This window comes from Pongo abelii, chromosome 6 (genome assembly GCF_028885655.2).
Source record: "Pongo abelii isolate AG06213 chromosome 6, NHGRI_mPonAbe1-v2.0_pri, whole genome shotgun sequence".
Taxonomy (NCBI): Eukaryota; Metazoa; Chordata; class Mammalia; order Primates; family Hominidae; genus Pongo; species Pongo abelii.
In genome coordinates, this window is record NC_071991.2 from 46,598,123 (window position 1) to 46,616,715 (window position 18,593).

General features: G+C 42.9%; 1 pseudogene and 1 gene segment (V, D, J or C); both read left to right on the plus strand.

The window, feature by feature from the left end:
• Positions 1–4,650: 4,650 nt before the first annotated feature.
• On the plus strand, positions 4,651–9,443 carry LOC100452720 (uncharacterized; annotated as a pseudogene).
• A 224-nt stretch (positions 9,444–9,667) lies between these two features.
• On the plus strand, positions 9,668–11,595 carry LOC100938905 (T cell receptor gamma variable 8-like). The segment is given in 2 exon segments: positions 9,668–9,710; positions 9,836–11,595. Coding segments are annotated over 2 exon segments (634 nt in total).
• Positions 11,596–18,593: the final 6,998 nt, after the last annotated feature.

Sequence of the window (18,593 nt, forward strand, 5' to 3'; positions counted from 1 at the left end):
GCAGCCTGGCTGAGAGCAAGGTTTTCTCAGCCCTCTTAGGACATGGGGGAGGCCCACTCACTCTGTTTCTTAGGGTCTAGCTGTGAAGCGAGATATTTTGGACAGCAAATGGGAAGGGTATTTATACTGAATCATGCATCCAATCATGGTCCAGAGATCGCAGCTGAGAGTGCTGCTTACTCCTTAAGTCTATAACAATATGGGCAATATTATAATTACCACTAAAACACTAGGCCTAGATATGCAGTTAAACACTCTCTCCCTCTGCCCTCCCTTTTATTCTCTCTCCTTTCTTACTTCCTTGCTTGCTTTTATTATTTTTTCTTCCCTCCCTCCCTCCCTCCCTCACTCCCTCCCTTCCTTCCTTCCTTTTTTCATTTCTTCCTTCCTTGCTTTTCTCTCTCTTTCTTTCCTTTTTGGGTACATAATCCGAATATTTTTTCAACAAAATCATTTGAAATAATTTTTCTCTACATGTTCATGCCAACATGGATATAGCTAGTTTATTTGTTCAGTTTTCATTTTTAAATTTTAGACATTTGTTGTATTATTTTGTTTTGTTTCATATTTGTTTTGCATATGTAAAATATTTACATGGAACTAAAGTCATAATTTTAAAGAAGATGCATTTGGAGATTTTAACTTACATTCTAGATTTCTTTTTCTCTCTCTCTCTTTTTTTTTTTTTTTGAGACGGATTCTCAGTCTGTCACTCAGGCTGGAGTGCAGTGGAGCAATCTCGTCTCACTGCAACCTCCGCCTCCTGGGTTCAAGAGATTCTCCTGCCTCAGCCTCCCAAGTAGCTGGGATTTCAGGTGCCCGCCAGCACATCCAGCTAATTTTTGTATTTTTGGTAGAGACAGGGTTTCCTCATGTTGGCCTGGCTGGTCTCGAACTCCTGACCTCAGATGATCCCCCTGCGTCAGCCTCCCTAAGTGCTGGGATTACAGTCATGAGCAACCTCACCAGGCCCCATTCTGGATTTCTCTTTCCTCTTCTCTTCCTGACCCTATAGGTAACAATATTTTTACCAGTTCAGTTGAACTTTTTCACTTTTTCTTATTCAGAACAAGTCTTTCAGTATTACAGAAAAGTCTTTTGTTTGTCATAGTGCAGTGTGTATTATTTCTATTTGATTGTTATGTTTATATTTTCATTCTGATAAGGTTTTATACATTTTAATCAATCTTTTATCTTCTGGTGTCTAGATTTTGTGTCTTGCCTCTAAAAGTGCATATACTTCATAAGTACGAATAAAGAAGTCCATATCATTTATTTGAATGCTTTTATTCATAGATTATTTAATGATGGCTTCTCTGATCTATTGGGAATTTTTATACAATAATTACCGTAGTAATAATAATATGCTAATGATAAACACGGGTACTGACATTCTGGTAGTTACTGTACTAATCACATTGCATGTAAGTTTTATTTAATCTTCACAGAAACCCCATTGAGGGGTTAAAGTACCATTGAATATACCAGATGAGAAATAAAGGACTTAACTAACATTCCCTAAGTCATATACTTTATTCGATAGCAATTTCAATCCAAGTGCTGGGGTTCAGAAAATGAGATTTGTTAATTCAATTTGCATTTTCTTACCTCTGTGAATGCTAGCATTACTTAACAACTTTATAGGCCATTTATACTTCTTCTTTTGTCAACTGCCATTTCACACTCTTCGCCTATTCTTCTGTTGGGTATTATTTTTTTCTTATTGGTTTGTAAGAATTAATATACCTCATTTTAGAGATATTGATCTTTTATCAAATGTATTGAAAATATTTCTCATGGTTTGCTATTATTTTCAGCACCTTTTGGTGAACTGAACTCTGTGTATTACTTTTAATAAAACCTATCAATTTTTCTAAGGGGCCTATTTTGATATTAGGATCAGAGAGGCAAATCTCACCTACAATATGTGTGCAATTCACCATGGTTAAAGTCTAATGATTTTCTGTTTTCAGTTTTATTACAAGAAAATCTCCATTTGTAGCTGGCGACATAGTAACTTAAGAAGATTTGTTTCTGGCTAGGTGCAGTGGCTCACACCTGTAATCCCAGCACTTTGGGAGGCCGAGGTGGGCGAATCACGAGATCAGGAGATCCAGACCATCCTGGCTAACACGGTGAAACCCCATCTCTACTAAAAATATAAAAAATTAGCCAGGTGTGTTGGCGGGCACCTGTAGTCCCAGCTACTCAGAAGGCTGAGGCAGGAGAATGGCGTGAACCCGGGAGGCGGAGCTTGCAGTGAGCCGAGATTGTGTCACCGCACTCCAGCCTGGGGGACAGAGAGAGACTCCGTCTCAAAAAAAAAAAAAAATTTGGTAAGTCAGTTCCCAAAAGAGAACTTATTACATAATCCAGTAGCTTCTCAAGGATATTAACGTACAACTTTATCATGTGATAAAATATTACATACACGTGGCTGTCTTTCTGGACTTTCCACTGTGTTCCATGAATCTTTTCATTCTAGTGCCAGTATTGCCGTCTCTTCAGCACTGTAGCTTTATAGTTCTTTTGACATTACAGTGGAGTTAGTTTCCTTTATTACTTTTTTGTTTTAAGGGTGTTCTATGCATTGCAATGTAATGGCAAATCTCTCCCTTCTAATTTTTAAACTGTGAGATATCAGTCCCAGCAAGGATTTTCCAGGCTTCAAGGCACCTGAGCTTCCCTCCTTCACAGTGACCCCGAGAACTCAGCTTTCAGAGCTGCTTCTGCGGCAGCCTCATGTCCTCCACGTGTGGTCCACAGGCAGAGGGAGACCAACCAGAGCCCCTCCCTTTCTCATTCCCAGCTGTGATGACAGCAGAAACTGAATTCTCTGAGCTAGGCCAACACCGCAACCGAGAGGGATGTTGTTCTACATCTTATTAGGAATATTTTAAACATGAATCTAAATGTATTTGTTATAGAGGAGGTGAATATCTGTGTATACACTACTGAATGTTCCCAATTATTTTACTCTACTTGTTTTATCACCCATATCTTCATCTATGAATCCAGGTACACTGCAGATATCAGCCTGCTTTCCAAGGGTAGAGTTGCCAAATAAAATACGCAATACCCAGGTAAATTGGAAGTTCAGATAAATAACAAATAAGTTTTCAGTTCAAGTATGTACCACATATTGCATATGGCACTGCACCTGTACTTTTTTTTTTTTTTTTTTTTGAGACGGAGTCTCACTCTGTCGCCCAGGCTGGAGTGCAATGGCACAATCTTGGCTCACTGCAAGCTCCACCTCCCAGGTTCACGACATTCTCCTGCCTCAGCCTCCTGAGTAGCTGGGACTACAGGTGCCTGCCACCACGCCTGGCTAATTTTTTTGTATTTTTAGTAGAGATGGGGTTTCACTGTGTTAGCCAGGATGGTCTCGATCTCCTGACCTCATGATCTGCCCACCTCGGCCTCCCAAAGTGCTGGGAATACAGGCGTGAGCCAATCTCACACTCCTACTTGATGTGGCCTTTTTACTTAAGAATGAACAGAAATCCTCTAACAAAGAGGTTACAAACGCAAGGTCACACACACCCCCTCCCCACCCCCACACACCCATTTACCATTGAGGAGAGTCCATGGCCGACCAACATACCTGATTCTCACTCCTGTTGAGAGGAGGGGCCAGCTGGGCTTCCTGGGTCGAGTAGGGGCTCAGCAAGCTGTGAAACGCACTCATTTCCTGCATCACGATTTACTTCGGTCCTGGATGAATAATACTGAAGACATGCTTAAAATATTCCGAACACCAGGATTTGTGCATGTGTTTTCTTCCCCATGAAAGCTATGAATAGCGAAAATCTTGCTGTAAAGTTTCCGTGTGTTCTCTCTCCCTCTCTTCCTTCCCCCTGCCCAAAAACTAAAGTAAAATAATGTTAACTGCCCATTTTTCTGTGACCAGCGGACCTTATCTATACTCCCAATTCCAATTCCTTGTAAACATACTTTGTAAAGTCCGTGAGATCCCGTCTCCTTTGCCATGCCGCTGCAAGGTCATAAAGTAGATAAAACCTAAGTTGCAATTCCGGTTTTCCTCAAGACCTAAGACATGTTACAAATGGTTGATTGCCTTTGTTTCTCGCTTTGGTAACATCTTCCCGCCTCAGGTATTTCCCGCCTTAAAGAGTTTAAAAGGCAATCCTATAATCTAACTCTGGCTACCCATTCTGGACCCCTTCCATGCTGTGGAAGCTTTGTACTTTCACTCTGCTCAACAAAGCCTACAGCTTTTTCTCTCTCTCAGTCCGTGTCTCTATCACTCACTGCAGTCAGCCGCCACACCAATTCTATGGCGTGGCTAGGCAAGAACCTTAGGTGTTACACTGTTAATAAAGCAGGTTCAGGCCTTCTCAGAGTGGCCCTGGGTATTTGCCTCCAAGTGTCCTTGCAAATGTGAAAAGGAAGGCAGTTGAAAGCCCAAATCAAGCTTCCTGACAGGACAAGGCCCTGGAAGCAGCATCAACTGCTGAAACTCTGAAGGGCAGGGTGTGAGCCTGCTGTGGACTGCCCCGTCCTATGGCCCTGGCCAGCTGGCGCCGGGGTCAGCTTCCCCCACATCTGCACTCCCTCTGCGGGAGGCCTGAGCTCTCCATGCCCCTGGCTCTCTCCTGCAGAGGGCCTGCTCTCTGCTGCCACAAGATGGCGCTGGAGAAGGGGCCTGAGCAGAGAGGCAGGAGCTCCTCTGCAGGTCCTCCCAGGCACCACCCCTCTGGGAAGAAGGCTGGGGAGTCCCCTAAGACAGATCCTCCATCACTTCTCCCTGCCTGTGACTCAGGAAGACCAGCTCCTCCTACTGCCTTCTGTGCTAGGGATCACTTCCTGGTTGAATGGGACCTGAGTTTTGAAAGGGTCTTCTGCTCCTCTTCATCTGGGCCCTTTCCTTCCAAGACCCCAGAGAGGAAGGCAAGCAGTGGGCCCTAGCCCTGCTTCTAGCTTTCCTGCCTCTTGGTAAGTGTGCTGCCTACAGAGAGGCTGATGGGTTTTATTTTGTTCTGTTTTGTTTTCTTATTTTGCAAGGGGTGCCGTACTAAGGAGTTCCTCATTATATTTTGTGCTGTTCCCATTGCAGCCAGTCAGAAATCTTCCAACTTGCAAGGGAGAAGGAAGTCAGTCACCAGGCCGACTGGGTCATCTGCCATAATCACTTGTGATCTTACTGTAATAAATACGTTCTACATCCACTGGTACCTGCACCAGGCGGGGAAGGCCCCACAGCGTCTTCTGTACTATGACCCCTACTATTCCAGGGATGTGTTGGAATCAAGAATCAGTCCAGGAAAGTATTTTACTTATGCAAGCATGAGGAGGAGCTGGAAATTGATACTGCAAAATCTAATTGAAAATGATTCTGGATCTATTACTGTGCCACCTGGGACAGGCACAGTGTGATTCAGACCTGCCCTACACCACACTGAAAATCTGCCTTGTGACTGCTTCTGGTACACAAGATAGACCAGCCCCCTCTCATTTGTTGCCACCGAATTTACTGTATTCTGTACAAAGAGAAACACAGAATAACTCCTGATCTCCCCCCTAATATCACACTGTCCTGGCAGCAGCTGCACCCTGTTCCCCACCCCTCCCCCAGGACTTTCCTGAAGACAAGCTGTCATCTCCAGGCCTCAGCCAAGCAGCCTGGCTGAGAGCAAGACTCTCTCAGCTCTCCAAGGACATGGGGGAGGTCCACTCTCTCTGCTTCCTAGGACCAACAGGTACACCTAGGGTCCAACTGTGAAGCGAGATATTTTGGACAGCAAATGGGAAGGATATTTATACTGAATCATATATCTAAAGATCACGGCTGAGAGTGTTGCTTATTCTTTATGTCTATAACAATATAAGCAATAGTATAATGACCACTAAAACACTAAGCCTAGGTATGCAGTTGAACATTCTCTCCCTCTGCTTTCCTTTTTTTCTCTCTCTACTTTCTTGGTTACTTGCTATTTTTCTACACATCCCTTTTTCTGCCCTCCCCTCCCTCCCTCCCTAGCTCCCTCCCTAGCTTGCCTGCCTGCCTGCCTGCCTTCCTTTCTTCCTCCCTCTCTCCTTCCCTTCCTTCCTTTCTTCCTCCCTCTCTTCTTCCCTTCCTTCCTTCCTTTCTTCCTCCCTCCCTCCTTCCCTTCCTTCCTTCCTTCCTTTCTTTCTTCCTCCCTCCCTCCCTTACTTCCTTCTTTTTTTCCTTTCTTCCTTTTCTCTCTCTTTCTTTCTTTTTTGGGCACACAATCAGAATACAGAATCATTCTCTATATGTTCATGCCAACTTTGATACAGCTAGTTTATTCGTTCAGTTTTCATTTTTATATTTTGGAAATCTGTTGTATTATTTTGATTTGTATATGTAAAACCTTTACATGGAACTGAAGTCAAAATTATAAAACAAGATCAATTTAGAGATTTTAGCTTCCATTCTAGGATTCTCTTTTCTCTTCTGTGTCTCACCCTATAGGTAACAATATCTTTATTAGTTCAGTTGAACTTTTTCACTTTTTCTTATTCAGAAGTCTATTGCTATTACAGAAATACATCTTTTGCTTGTCATATGTGCAGTATGCATTATTTCTATTTGAATGGCATATTTATGTTTTTGTTCTGATATTCTGTTTTTATACATTTCAATCAATCTTTTAGTTTCTGGTGTCTGGATTTTGTGTCCTACTTGGAAAAGTGAACATACTTCAGAAGAATGCATAAAGAAATTCATATCATTTCATTAATATTTTATTCATTTATTACTTGATATCATGATCTATCTGGAATTTTTATACAATAATTACTATAGCAATAATAATAATACTGATGATAAATATGGGTACTGACTTTCTGGTAGTTACTGTACTAAGCACATTACATGTATATTTTATTTAATCTTCACAGAAACCTTATCAACGGGTTTCAGTAACATTGAATATAGCAGATGAGAAAGTGAGGGGTTAACTAACATTCCCTAAGTCATATAGTTTAATTTGATAGCAATTTCAATCCAAGCTCTGGGGTTCAGAAAATGAGATTTGTTCATTCAATTTGCATTTTCTTTTTTTTTTTTTCCCACCCCCTCAATTTGCATTTTCTTATCTTTATGAATACTAGCATTATTTTACAATTTTATAGGCCATTTATACTTCTTCTTTTGTGAATTGCCTTTTCATACTGTTTGCCTATCTTTCTGTTGGGGTATTAATTTTTTCTTATTTGTTTGTAAGAATTAATATACACCATTTTCGAGATATTGATCCTTTATCAAACGTGTTGAAAATATTTCTCATCGTTTGCTATTATTTATTTTCGGCACCTTTTGGTGAACTGAACTTTGTATATTACTTTTAATAAAATCTATCAATTTTTCTAGGGTCTCTATTATGATGTCAGGCTCAGAAAGACCAATGTCACCTACAATTAGTGTGCAATTCATCATCGTTTAAGTCTAATTTCCTGTTTTCAGTTTTATTACAACTAAATCTCTATTTGTACCTTTTAAGTTAGCAACCCAAGAATATTTGTTTCCATATGGTAAGTCAATTCCCAAAGGAGAACATAGTAAATAATCAAGTATTTCCTTGTGGTTATTAACATACAACTTTATGACATGATAAAATATTACATACATGTGGCTCTTTTTCTGGACTTTCCACTGTGTTCCATGAATCTTTTCAGTCTAGTGCTAGTATTGTCCTCTCTTTGTTGTACCTGAGCGAGTTAGAGAAAACGCCACACTTTGAGACAAATCAAGAGTCTGTTTATTTAGTCGGTGGCCAAGAGACGGCTAACGCTCAAAATTCTCTCGGCCCCGAAGAAGGGGCTAGATTTTCTTTTATACTTTGGTTTCGAAAGGGGAGGGGGGTCTAGTTAAAACAATTTTACAGAAATAAAGCAGGCAAAAAGTTAAAAGGATAAATGGTTACAGGAAAGTAAACAGTTCCAGGTGCAGGGGCTTTAAGACTATTACAAGGTGATAGACTCAGGGCTTTGGGAGTTATCAATCAGACGAATTCCTGGGAATTGAGGATATAGCTTGCCACAGTATCTTATCAGTTAATTGCATTCTTGGATATTCTGGGAGTCAGCTTGCACAAGTTAAGTCCTTGAGGAGGGGGCTGCCAGTGAAAGAGCCAAGACGGAGTCTGTCTGGCTCTCTTAGCTAAGGGAGAGTCAATTCAGGTGGAAACAAGGCTAGGTGATTAAAGGAAAAGGGAGTCTAAAAACAGGGTTAGTAAAAACAAGGTTGGGCATTACATCTTCAGCACCGTAGTTTTATAGTTCATTTTATATTCCAGTGGAGATTGTTTCTCTCATTACTTTTTTGTTTTAAGGATTTTCTTTGCATTCTAATGTGATGGCAATTCTCTCCCTTCTCATTTTTAAACCACGAGAGTTCTGTCCCAGGCAGGATTTTCCTGGCTCCAAGGCAGGTGAGCTTCCCTCCTTCACAAGGACCCCAATGACTCAGCTTTCAGAGCTGCTCCTGTGGCAGCCTCAAGTCCTGTACGTGTTGTCGAGAGGCAGAGGGAGACCAACCGGAGCCCCCTGCCTTTCTCATTCCCAGCTGTGATGTCAGCAAAAACTGAACTCTCTGAGCTAGGCCAAAACAACAACCAAGAGGGACGTTGTTCTACATTTTATGAATATCTTAAACATGTGTCCAAACATTTTTTTTTTTACAAAAGTGAAAATCTGTGTATGCACTACTGAATTTTCACAATTATTTTACTATACTTGTTTTATCACCTGTATCTCCATCTATGAGTCCAGGTCCACTGCAGACATCAGTCAGCTTTCTGAGGATACGGTTGCTAAGTAAAATATGCAATACTCAGGAAATTTGGAAGTTCAGATAAATAAGAAGTTTTTAGCTTAAATATGTCCCAAATATTGCATGACACGGCACCCTGTATTACTTTAAAAAAAAAACCTCACACTTCTACTTGAATGAACAGAAATCCTCTAGTAAAGAGATCACACACACAGGCACACACTCCCAACACACACACACACACAAAAACTCACACAGGATCACACAAACACCCGCCCCACCCCCACACACCGATTTACCTTAGAGGAGAGTCCAAGACCCACCAACATACCTGACCCTCGATCCTGTTAATAAAGCAGGTTCAGGCCTTCTCAGAGTGCCCCTGGGTGTTGCCTCTAGTGTCCTTGCAGATGTGAAAAGGATGGTGGTTTAGGGCCCTAATCAGAAGCTTCTCAGCAGAATGAGGGCCTGGCAGTTGCCTTACCTGCTGAAACTCTGAAGTGCTGGGTGTGAGCCTGCTGTGAGACTGCCCCCTTCAAGGTCTGAGCCTGTTAACTCCAGGGTCAGCTTCCCCCACATCTGCACTCCCTCTGCTGCAGGCCTGAGCTCTCCCTGCCCCGGGCTCTCTTCTGCAGAGGGCCTGCTCTCAGCCGCCACAGAGGGCGCTGGAGAACTGGCCTGAGCAGAGAGGCAGAAACTCCTCTGCAGGTCCTCCCAGGCACCACCCAGAGTCCCCTAAGACAGATCCTCAGTCACTTCTCTCTGCCTGAGACTCAAGAAGACCAGGTCCTCCTACTGTCTTCTGTGCTAGGGATCACTTCCTTGTTGAGTGGGACCTGAGTTTTGAGAGGGTCTTCTGCTCCTCTTCATCTGGTCCCTTACTTCCAAGACCCCAGAGAGGAAGGCATGCTGTTGGCTCTAGCTCTGCTTCTAGCTTTCCTGCCTCCTGGTAAGAGTGCTGCCTACAGAGAGGCTCACAGGTTTTATTTTGTTTCGTTTTGTTTATTTTCTTCTTTTGAAAGGGATACCATACTAAGAAATGCCTCATTATATTTTGTGTTGTTCCCATTGCAGCCAGTCAGAAATCTTCCAACTTGGAAGGGAGAACGAAGTCAGTCACCAGGCCAACTGGGTCATTGGCTGTAATCACTTGTGATCTTCCTGTGGAAGATGCCGCCTACATCCACTGGTACCTACACCAGGAGGGGAAGGCCCCACAGCGTCTTCTGTACTATGACGTCTCCACCTCCAAGGTTGTGTTGGAATCAGGAATCAGTCCAGGAAAGTATCAGACTTATGCAAGCACAAGGAGGAGCTTTAGATTTATACTGGAAAACCTAATTGAACATGACTCTGGGGTCTATTACTGTGCCACCTGGGACAGGCACAGTGATTCAGACCTGCCGTACACCACACTGAAAATCTGCCTTGTGACTACTCCTTGTACACAAGATAGACCAGCCTCATCTCATTTCCTGCCCATGAATTCACTGTATTCTGTACAAAGAGAAACACGGCTTAACTTCTCATCTCTCCCCTAATATCATACTCCCCTGGCAGCAGCTGCACCCTGTTCTCCACCCCACCCTCATGAGTTACCTAAAGACCAAACTACAATCTCCCAGCTGTGTCAGCCAAGCAGCCTGGTTCTTTCAGCTCTTCTAGGGGCTGGTGGAGACCCATTCCACCTGCTTCCTAAGACAGACAAGTTCCTCAAGGATTGATCTGTAGAGGCATTCATTTAGGAGACTATAAGGGAAGACTAGCCGCACTCAAGCATTTATCCAATTATTGTCTATAGGCTGAAATAGTGCTTATTCATTGCTCAGGATAAATGTTGGAATAACAACTTTGCACTTCAGTAAGACATCTAACGTGTATCAAATCTGCTATCTTTTGGACACACTGACATTTTTTTCTACATATCAAATCATGGTACTATTGGTCTGCAGGAGAATGGGTAAAAAAGTGATAGTCATAAGTACACCAACCTGTGGGTCATATCATAGGTTTTCAACCATTTCAAGCATCCGTGCCCTAATGCAAGTATCTGAAGGATCTGACCCTTGCCCTGCAGCACAATTCATTCCATGTCCCCTCTGGATATTAGACTGATAATTTGGATCAGGTCTCAGCATGGGCCATTGAGGAACACTACAGCCCTGCTGAGAGATAAAAAGGATTATCCACTCAAGGAGTTCACACGTCCTGGCCGACATGGAGAACGTGCCTAGAAGCAGACTTGGAGGGTGCTCAGTGGTGGGTTGTGGAATGTAAGCCTGAAGAAGCAGAGTTTAATTATATGGGGGTACTTTCATAATTTAGTGCCCTGACAGGGCTCCTGGTGTTGATCCTTAGACACTCCTGGGATGGCTCCCTGGAAACATGGAGGAAACCTTGGTGGCATGACATGATACGGAGATGTCAGAGCTGCCTGGACACAGTTACAGAGAGAGGCATTAAAAGGCTTCGAGAGGTAGGCATGCTAGAGTGGACTTTTCCACCAAACCTGAGAACTCACTGGATAACTGTATTCCCTGCGAGAGCCCAGAGAACCCTCTGAATTAGGAAGAGAAGGGCATGTTCTGAAATGGGAGGCATCAGTGTTCTTGAGAGTCTTGGTGGAAGATGTGCCCTGTGGGGCAGGGTTGGCTATAGGAGACGCTGTTAAGGAATTAGCTCCCTAGGGTCAATGGAGATGATGTGATTTCAAAATAAGAGTCCAAACGGGCAGAATTAGTTTGAGAAGACATAAAGCCAGAAAAGCAGCCAAGGAGCCCTGCTCTACAGAAATCTGGGGTGACAGCTAATAAACCACAGTGTTCCTAGGGGTAAGGAAATTTGGCTACCACAATGATATTCCACATATGTATTCCGTATGTACATATATGTCTCATATATATATATATATATGTAATTGGAACGTATTAAGAGAAGATGAATGAAAGAATGATGTCAGCTCCTCCTATTCTCCAACTCAGAATCCTTTGAATGAAGGGGAAGACAGATTGCCTTGAGGGAGAACCTTGTAATGTTCTAGCAAGTATATATGGTAGTGATTCTCCGAGCCTTTTCCCCCAAAAGATCGAAGACTAATTACCTGAGAAATTTGTACACCTAGGGAAGGGGAATAACCAGGTCTTTCAAGGCTTTTGGAGACAGCATCTGAGCTAACTTTGATACCAAGAAATGCATACTGTCAACGTGGTCCCCCATTAGAGTGAGGACACATAGAAGCTCCCCCTCTAATGTTAGTTTTAAAGGCCCAAGTCTATCTAAAAGTGCAGTCCCATAGGTGGATGGACTGACTGTGGTCTCTACCCCGTGTCTGAGAATATCAGAGTGGATATGATGAATGGCCATAAAATAAGGATGCTGCCCCCCACCCCCAGATAGTCCAGGCAGGCTTCATTTCTTTATTTCATTTGGAACCCATATGGCTTATTCTCTTTCACTGACTGGAGCTCACACTCTGGCTATTGTAACCTGTCTTAAATCTTTTTCTCTTTAAAATATCTTGACTTTGAGGCAGGTCTTAGAAAATGGCTCTTCCTGTCTCAAAATGCAGTCCTTCATTCTAATTGATGAAGTGGAAGCACATGGCTGGTGTAAAGAATAAGAAACTAATTATAAGCCAGGAAACAGCAGGAGAAGAAAGGGAAGTAACACTTACCATGAAGAATTAATTTCCGTTTAGAAAATATCACAGCTGATGTGTCAAAGGCCCCGGTATGCAGGAATGAGATTAAACAAATGTGGTCATGAGGAAGAGGTTTCTGAATAATGATAGAGAAGCTTGAGTCTACAAGAAATCCAGAGTCCAGAATACTGAAGGGGAGCAGTGCTGGGTTCATGTTTATCTGGTCTTTTGTCTATTGGATCCTCTTTCTTCCAGAACCCTAAACCTTGAATCAGCCTTATAGTCCTGGCTCCTAGAAGAGTGTTTCTCAAAGTGTACTCCATGGACCACCTGGATCAGAAGCATGTGAGGCTTTTAATAATAATAATAAAAAAAAGTACAGGTTCTGGGAAGCACCCAACACAGTAAGACAGAATCTTGGAATGAAGGGTGAAAATGTGCATTTTAAAATAACCTCCAGAGCTGATTCTTATTCAAACTGACTTTTTAAAACTGCTGCACTAGTGACAAGAGATGGAGAGGCTGTCCTGAACCTGACACAGGAAGGTGTTCTAGAAAGCTGCTCACAGGCTCCCTCGCAGCCCACCAAATCCGCCTCACTCTTATCTCCCCCAACCCCTCAAAGCAGCTGCTTTGACAGTTTCTCACATTTTTGCATGATAATTCCACAACTGCAATTCCTTCTGGCTTCCTGTGACCTCAGGCAAGAAAAGGTTGTGTACTAAATGAATCTGCTTTAATTTGCTCTCTTTCTCGGGGATCACACCTTTTTAAGAAAGCCTGTCCCTTACCTTGAAGCATAAACATATTCTCATTTTTATTCTCCCAATACCTTGAGGGTTTTCTTCTGCTTGATCTGCCTTTTGTGCGTGGGGTGGGAGTTGGGTAGGAATCTTAAAGTGGAGAGCCAGTTTCTTCCCAAATTACTGACCTAACCTGTCCTTAACCCCCAGTTCAAGGCCACCTTTGTGATAGTGAAGTTTCCACACGCTCACTCAGCCCCTTCTGCTCTCTCTTCTTCTCTACTGTGCATGTCAGCTTGTACTTTTGCCAGTTTCTCTAAAGACACAACCAGAGGTGGGGTGGCTGTGTGTGCACAACTTCAACTTTACATATGGGGCTGAGTCCCTATGTTGTATATCCTTGTGCAAGAGCACAATCTGTTAATTGCTATAGCTTTTAAAAAAAATTAATAGTTTTTCATAATCAAATTTTCTTGCTTTTTTGTTTTTTCAAAAAAGCATACTTTTATTGAAGAATATACCCCTTATATATATGTACACTTATTTATAACTATGAACCATGAACTAGGATAGAAATGCATTGTGTATATTACAAAACATAACAAAAATAATAGGGGTAGGGAGGTGCGGATGTTGGTCAAAGGATATAAACCTGCAGTTCTATGATGAATCAGTTCTGGACATCTGGAATACAGCATGGTGACTATACTTAGTAATACTATATTGTACACTTGAAGCTTACTGAAAGAGTAAATCTTAAGTGTTCTCACCACACAAACCCAAAGGTAACTATGTGAGATGATGACTGTATTAATTAGCTCGATTTTGGTAACCATTTCACAATGTATACATTTGCCAAAACATTATATTGTATACCTGGAATATATAATTTTATTTATCAATTATACCTCAATAAAGCTGAAAGAGGGGATTACTAATTCCCACAAAATACAGATTTAACAAAAATTTTTATTCAACAAACAGTGCTATGAAGTGGTAAATTGGAAACAAAAGAAATAAAATTTTATCCACAGTCTTCTCATCAAAACCCTTCAGTGGCAGTCCTCTTTCTGGTGTCCCAGTCTTGTCAATTTTGCTAATAACTGTCATCCTGTGAATACCCAATTTATCCTACATGACAAAATGACAAAGTCTGATTAGATGAGTTCTCAGATTCTAGGATCGCCAGAAGAGCACTGTCCTGGGTCGGATAAATCACGTGGAAGATGCAGGGGATGCGTGACTTTAAAGGTCCAGCCCTTAGTCCCTGGATCTTCGTGCAGGGGCCGCCTCAGCCTGGATCTGCTCTTCCTCACCACTGCAGCCTTACCCCACGTTGGCTGAGGTCTGCTTCCACCTGGGCAGCAACTGGATGACATGGGATGAGAGGACACACCTCTCCCTCGCCCAGCATCGCATTTCTCTTTCCCTGGAGATCTGGGATCTTGGTCAGAATCCTTCAAATGCCCCCCGAGGGCTTCAGAGGGCAAGCCCTCCTACACTTTGACTGTGTTTTGCCCAAGATTTCCCGCCTATTATTATTTTAAACATGTGTCTAATTTAGACAAATAGAACCTGTAAGTGCTACATCGAGAAGAGCACAGGCCCACCGAATTGGGAAGACAAGTAGAGGAAAGGAAAGCAAATGTCACCAGACAGAATGTATGGCTGCAGGTTTACAGCAGATTCTATTAAAATCTATGGTTGGGCTGGGTGTGGTGGTTCACCCCTGTAATCTCAGCACTTTGGGAGGCCAAGGCAGGTAGATCACCTGAGGTCAGGAGTTCAAGACCAGCCAGGCCAACATGGCAAAACCCTGTCTCTACCAAAAATACAAAAGTTAGCAAGGCATGGTGGCACGTGCCTGTAATCCCAGCTACTCAGGAGGCTGAGGCAGGAGAAACTCTTGAACCCAGGAGGTGGAAGTTGCAATGAGCAGAGATCGCACCACTGCACTCCAGCCTGAGCTAAAGAGTGAAACCCTGTCTCAAAAAACAAACAAACAAAAAATCTATGATTGGCTGATTGGCTATTGCTAACAACTTTTGAGTCTTTAATGATCAGTAATTGAATTAAAACGGTTAAAACAACAATTGAGAGAAACATAGTTTTGAACACTGACAACACAAAATAACTTATCCATGTAACCAAAAGCTACCTATTTCCCCGAAACTATTGAAATAAACAAACAAAAAAATTAGAAAGCGGAAAGTTTACGAAAATTATTCTCACCAATGAGGTTGTCCAAAAGTCACCAAATTTATTATAGAATAGTAATAACCAAATTTGTGCATGAATCGGTGATGACGTAAGTATCTTGTAAGCATTACTGAAGTTTGTTTTTTTTTCTATTAAATTTACCTTCAAGATATGCCTTCAGGATGAGGCTTTCCACTGCACTTCATTATGCAATGCCATGTTGACTTGGTATATTACCTCAGATGTGACTCTAATATGGTTTGGTTTGTTATGACGAGACTAAAATGAAACATATCACTTTTTTTCCTGTGCATATTGCAACTTATAAGCACAAGGTGCAATTAAATAACCAATTTGAATATTGAAAACATGTAGTTGTTATAATTTTTTCTCTAAAATAATATTTTCTTATTTCTAAAAAAATCTAGAAAATAGAGAAAGATTGAAAACAAATAATTTGCCCATTTCCATTGCTCACTGTCTGTATTTCGCACTTTCTACCTGTCGTTTCCCTGCGTTGACCTTTTCTGACCATAGCTGTCACTTTCTTTCCCATTACCCTGTCCCACCACTGGGCTAAAGGTCTACAGAGGGTATAAATGATAGCCCCAGAATATCCATCTGTCAAAATGTTCTGCTAGCTTTGTATTTGACCACCTTCTCACCAACTCAGCACAACCCTAAGCCCTGCATGTCAGAATGCTGAAAACTGGAATCATGACTTTCAGTTTTTGCCATCGAAGAGAAGCCCAGGAACTGGGTCTGGTCGTGGGAGCCCAGGGACTCACAGCTTCCCTTCCCAAGCCAGACCCCTTTTCTTGCCATGTCCACAACCTTCCCCTCATGGCCATCTCTTTGACTACTCAGGAGGTCCTGGGTGTCATTAGCAAAGCTGAAAATGAACCTTCATTTCAGTAGGAACTCAAGGGTAGGTCTATTTCTCCAAGCCTCTGGCAGGTGCGTCCTTCGCTGGCCCTTCCCAATGCACTGTCTTCACCATTTCCAAGGATGCGCCACTGGCAGAGGATGAGCTGGTTCTGCCTCCAGGCCCTCTCTGTCTGCTGGCCTGACTTAGCCTTCTTCCTTTGGAGACACACACACACTCACACACATGCACAAACACACCTGGTTCTTGAAAACTGCATTAGTCCCTATAATTTCTACTTTGTGTGAACCCCAGAGATCATTTACTGGAACCCATCCAGTTTCCAGGTGAAACAACAACACCCCACATTTCTTGAGCATGGTCTATGCGCTGGGACTGTGCTGCATGCTCTGCTCACATTCTCCTGTTTACTCTCCATGTGGCCCTATGACACCTCTCTTTACAGATGAGGAAAAAGAGGTGAAACAACTTGACCAAGACTACACAGCTATCATGTTATTTTAGGGCACTGAAAATCTCCTTCTACTAGGACCTCTGGGTGACATGCTCCAATGCTGGCTCAGATGGTGGGCATGGGTTTTTTTCAGGGATTGCTGTTTTGTGTTTGTCCCTTCCTCTGGAGCAAGCAGCACACTCATTGTTCTCTGCGTATAAGATGGTTACATGAAGCAGGAGCTTTGTCACCAGCCAGGCCTGGCTTCTCTCCCAACTCTGATTCTCTTTAGGTGTTACAGCCTTGGAAAAGCTACTTAAAATAACAGCCTTACTCTTTCATTTCTAAACTGAAGATAACATTTATCCTATAGAGTTATTTTAGGATTTAATAAAGCAATGACCATAAACCAATTAGTGCAGTGCAAGAGTTTCGCCAGTGTCCAACCAATGATTGCTATTATTGCTAATTATACCATCAACATTCTTTAAGCCTTTTTCAGAACTCTAACCATTGGTCATCCCTCCCTTCACCTTGTGGTCAGATTTCTGTCTTTGCTCTGGGACTTCTTTCTTCCTCCCCCATTTCTCTCATCAGTTACCTCCTTGCGCCACCAGGGAAATAGCAGTTCAGGCCCTAAGCTGGTCGCTACCATAACTCAGGAAAGTGTGGCTCAGGTCCACAGTTTGAAACAGGTCACCCTGGGCTCCTCTCCTCCATTCAGGATCAGAGATGTGCTGGGCCACCCTGCCTTCCTTTGGGTCATCCTGTTTCCAGGTCAGTCTCCTACCTAAGGACCTGTGGAGAGGTGGCGAGGCTTTGGGTCATCCCTACCTCACTGCTCTCTCCCTGACTGCTGGCTGGTGGCTCATCAGGCCGGAGCAGCTGCCCCATGTCCTGGGGCACTAGGGAAGCTTGGTCATCCTGCAGTGCGTGGTCCGCACCAGGATCAGCTACATCCGCTGGAACCAGCAGCAGAAGGGCCAGGTCCCTGAGGCACTCCACCAGCTGGCCATGTCCAAGTTGGATGTGCAGTGGGATTCCATCTTGAAAGCAGATAAAATCACAGCCAAGGATGGCAGCAGCTGTACCTTGGCAGTACTGAAGTTGGAGACAGGCATCGGGGGCATGAACTACTGCACTGCCTGGGCCCTGCGCAGCCTTGCACGCTGCCCCAGCCCTGCACAAAAAAAGGACTCTTCCTCCTGATCCAACAAGGCCTTGGGCATTTTCACTCACTCTTGGTCCCTTGGGTTTCCCTGGGGCATAGAAGCAAAAAAGTCCTGTCCCCTGTCCCTCGCCTCCCCATCTATCCTGGAGGTCCCTTCCCCGGTCCCACTACAGATGAGGCTCTCAGCCTGCGCAGACTCAGTGATCTATATCTCATCAAAAGAGGTCTGTTTAAAGATGCTCCAGTTCAGTGTCTCTGAAGCCTTTGCAGGATGACCTGTGCTCCTGAATGCAGGTGCCACTAGCCACCTGTGGCTATTGAGCATGGGAAACATAACAAGTGCAATAGTCCAAGCTGAGATGGGCTGTGTGTCTAAAATCATATTTTGAAGATTTAGTGTTAAAAGTGAAATAACTTTTATAATGATCAAAAGTTGAAATGATTATATTTAGGTATCTTGGACTAAAGCCAACAGCATTAAAACTAATTTTACCTATTTCTCTTTACTTTTTTTAATGCAGCAACTAGAAAAATTTAAGTGTGTGACTCACATTGGTGGCTCATATTTATTTCTATGGGACAGTGCTGTTAGAGAGTGATCATTTAAGAATATGACCATATCCCCTGAGGAATGCACAAATAAAATATTTTGGAAGAGATTTCAAGGGTGGAGGACTTGCTGAGATTTACCACAAAATGGTTGAAAAGCTGAGACTGGAAGCCTACTCCTGTTTCCAGCTTCCAAGCTCTTGGCCCTGGG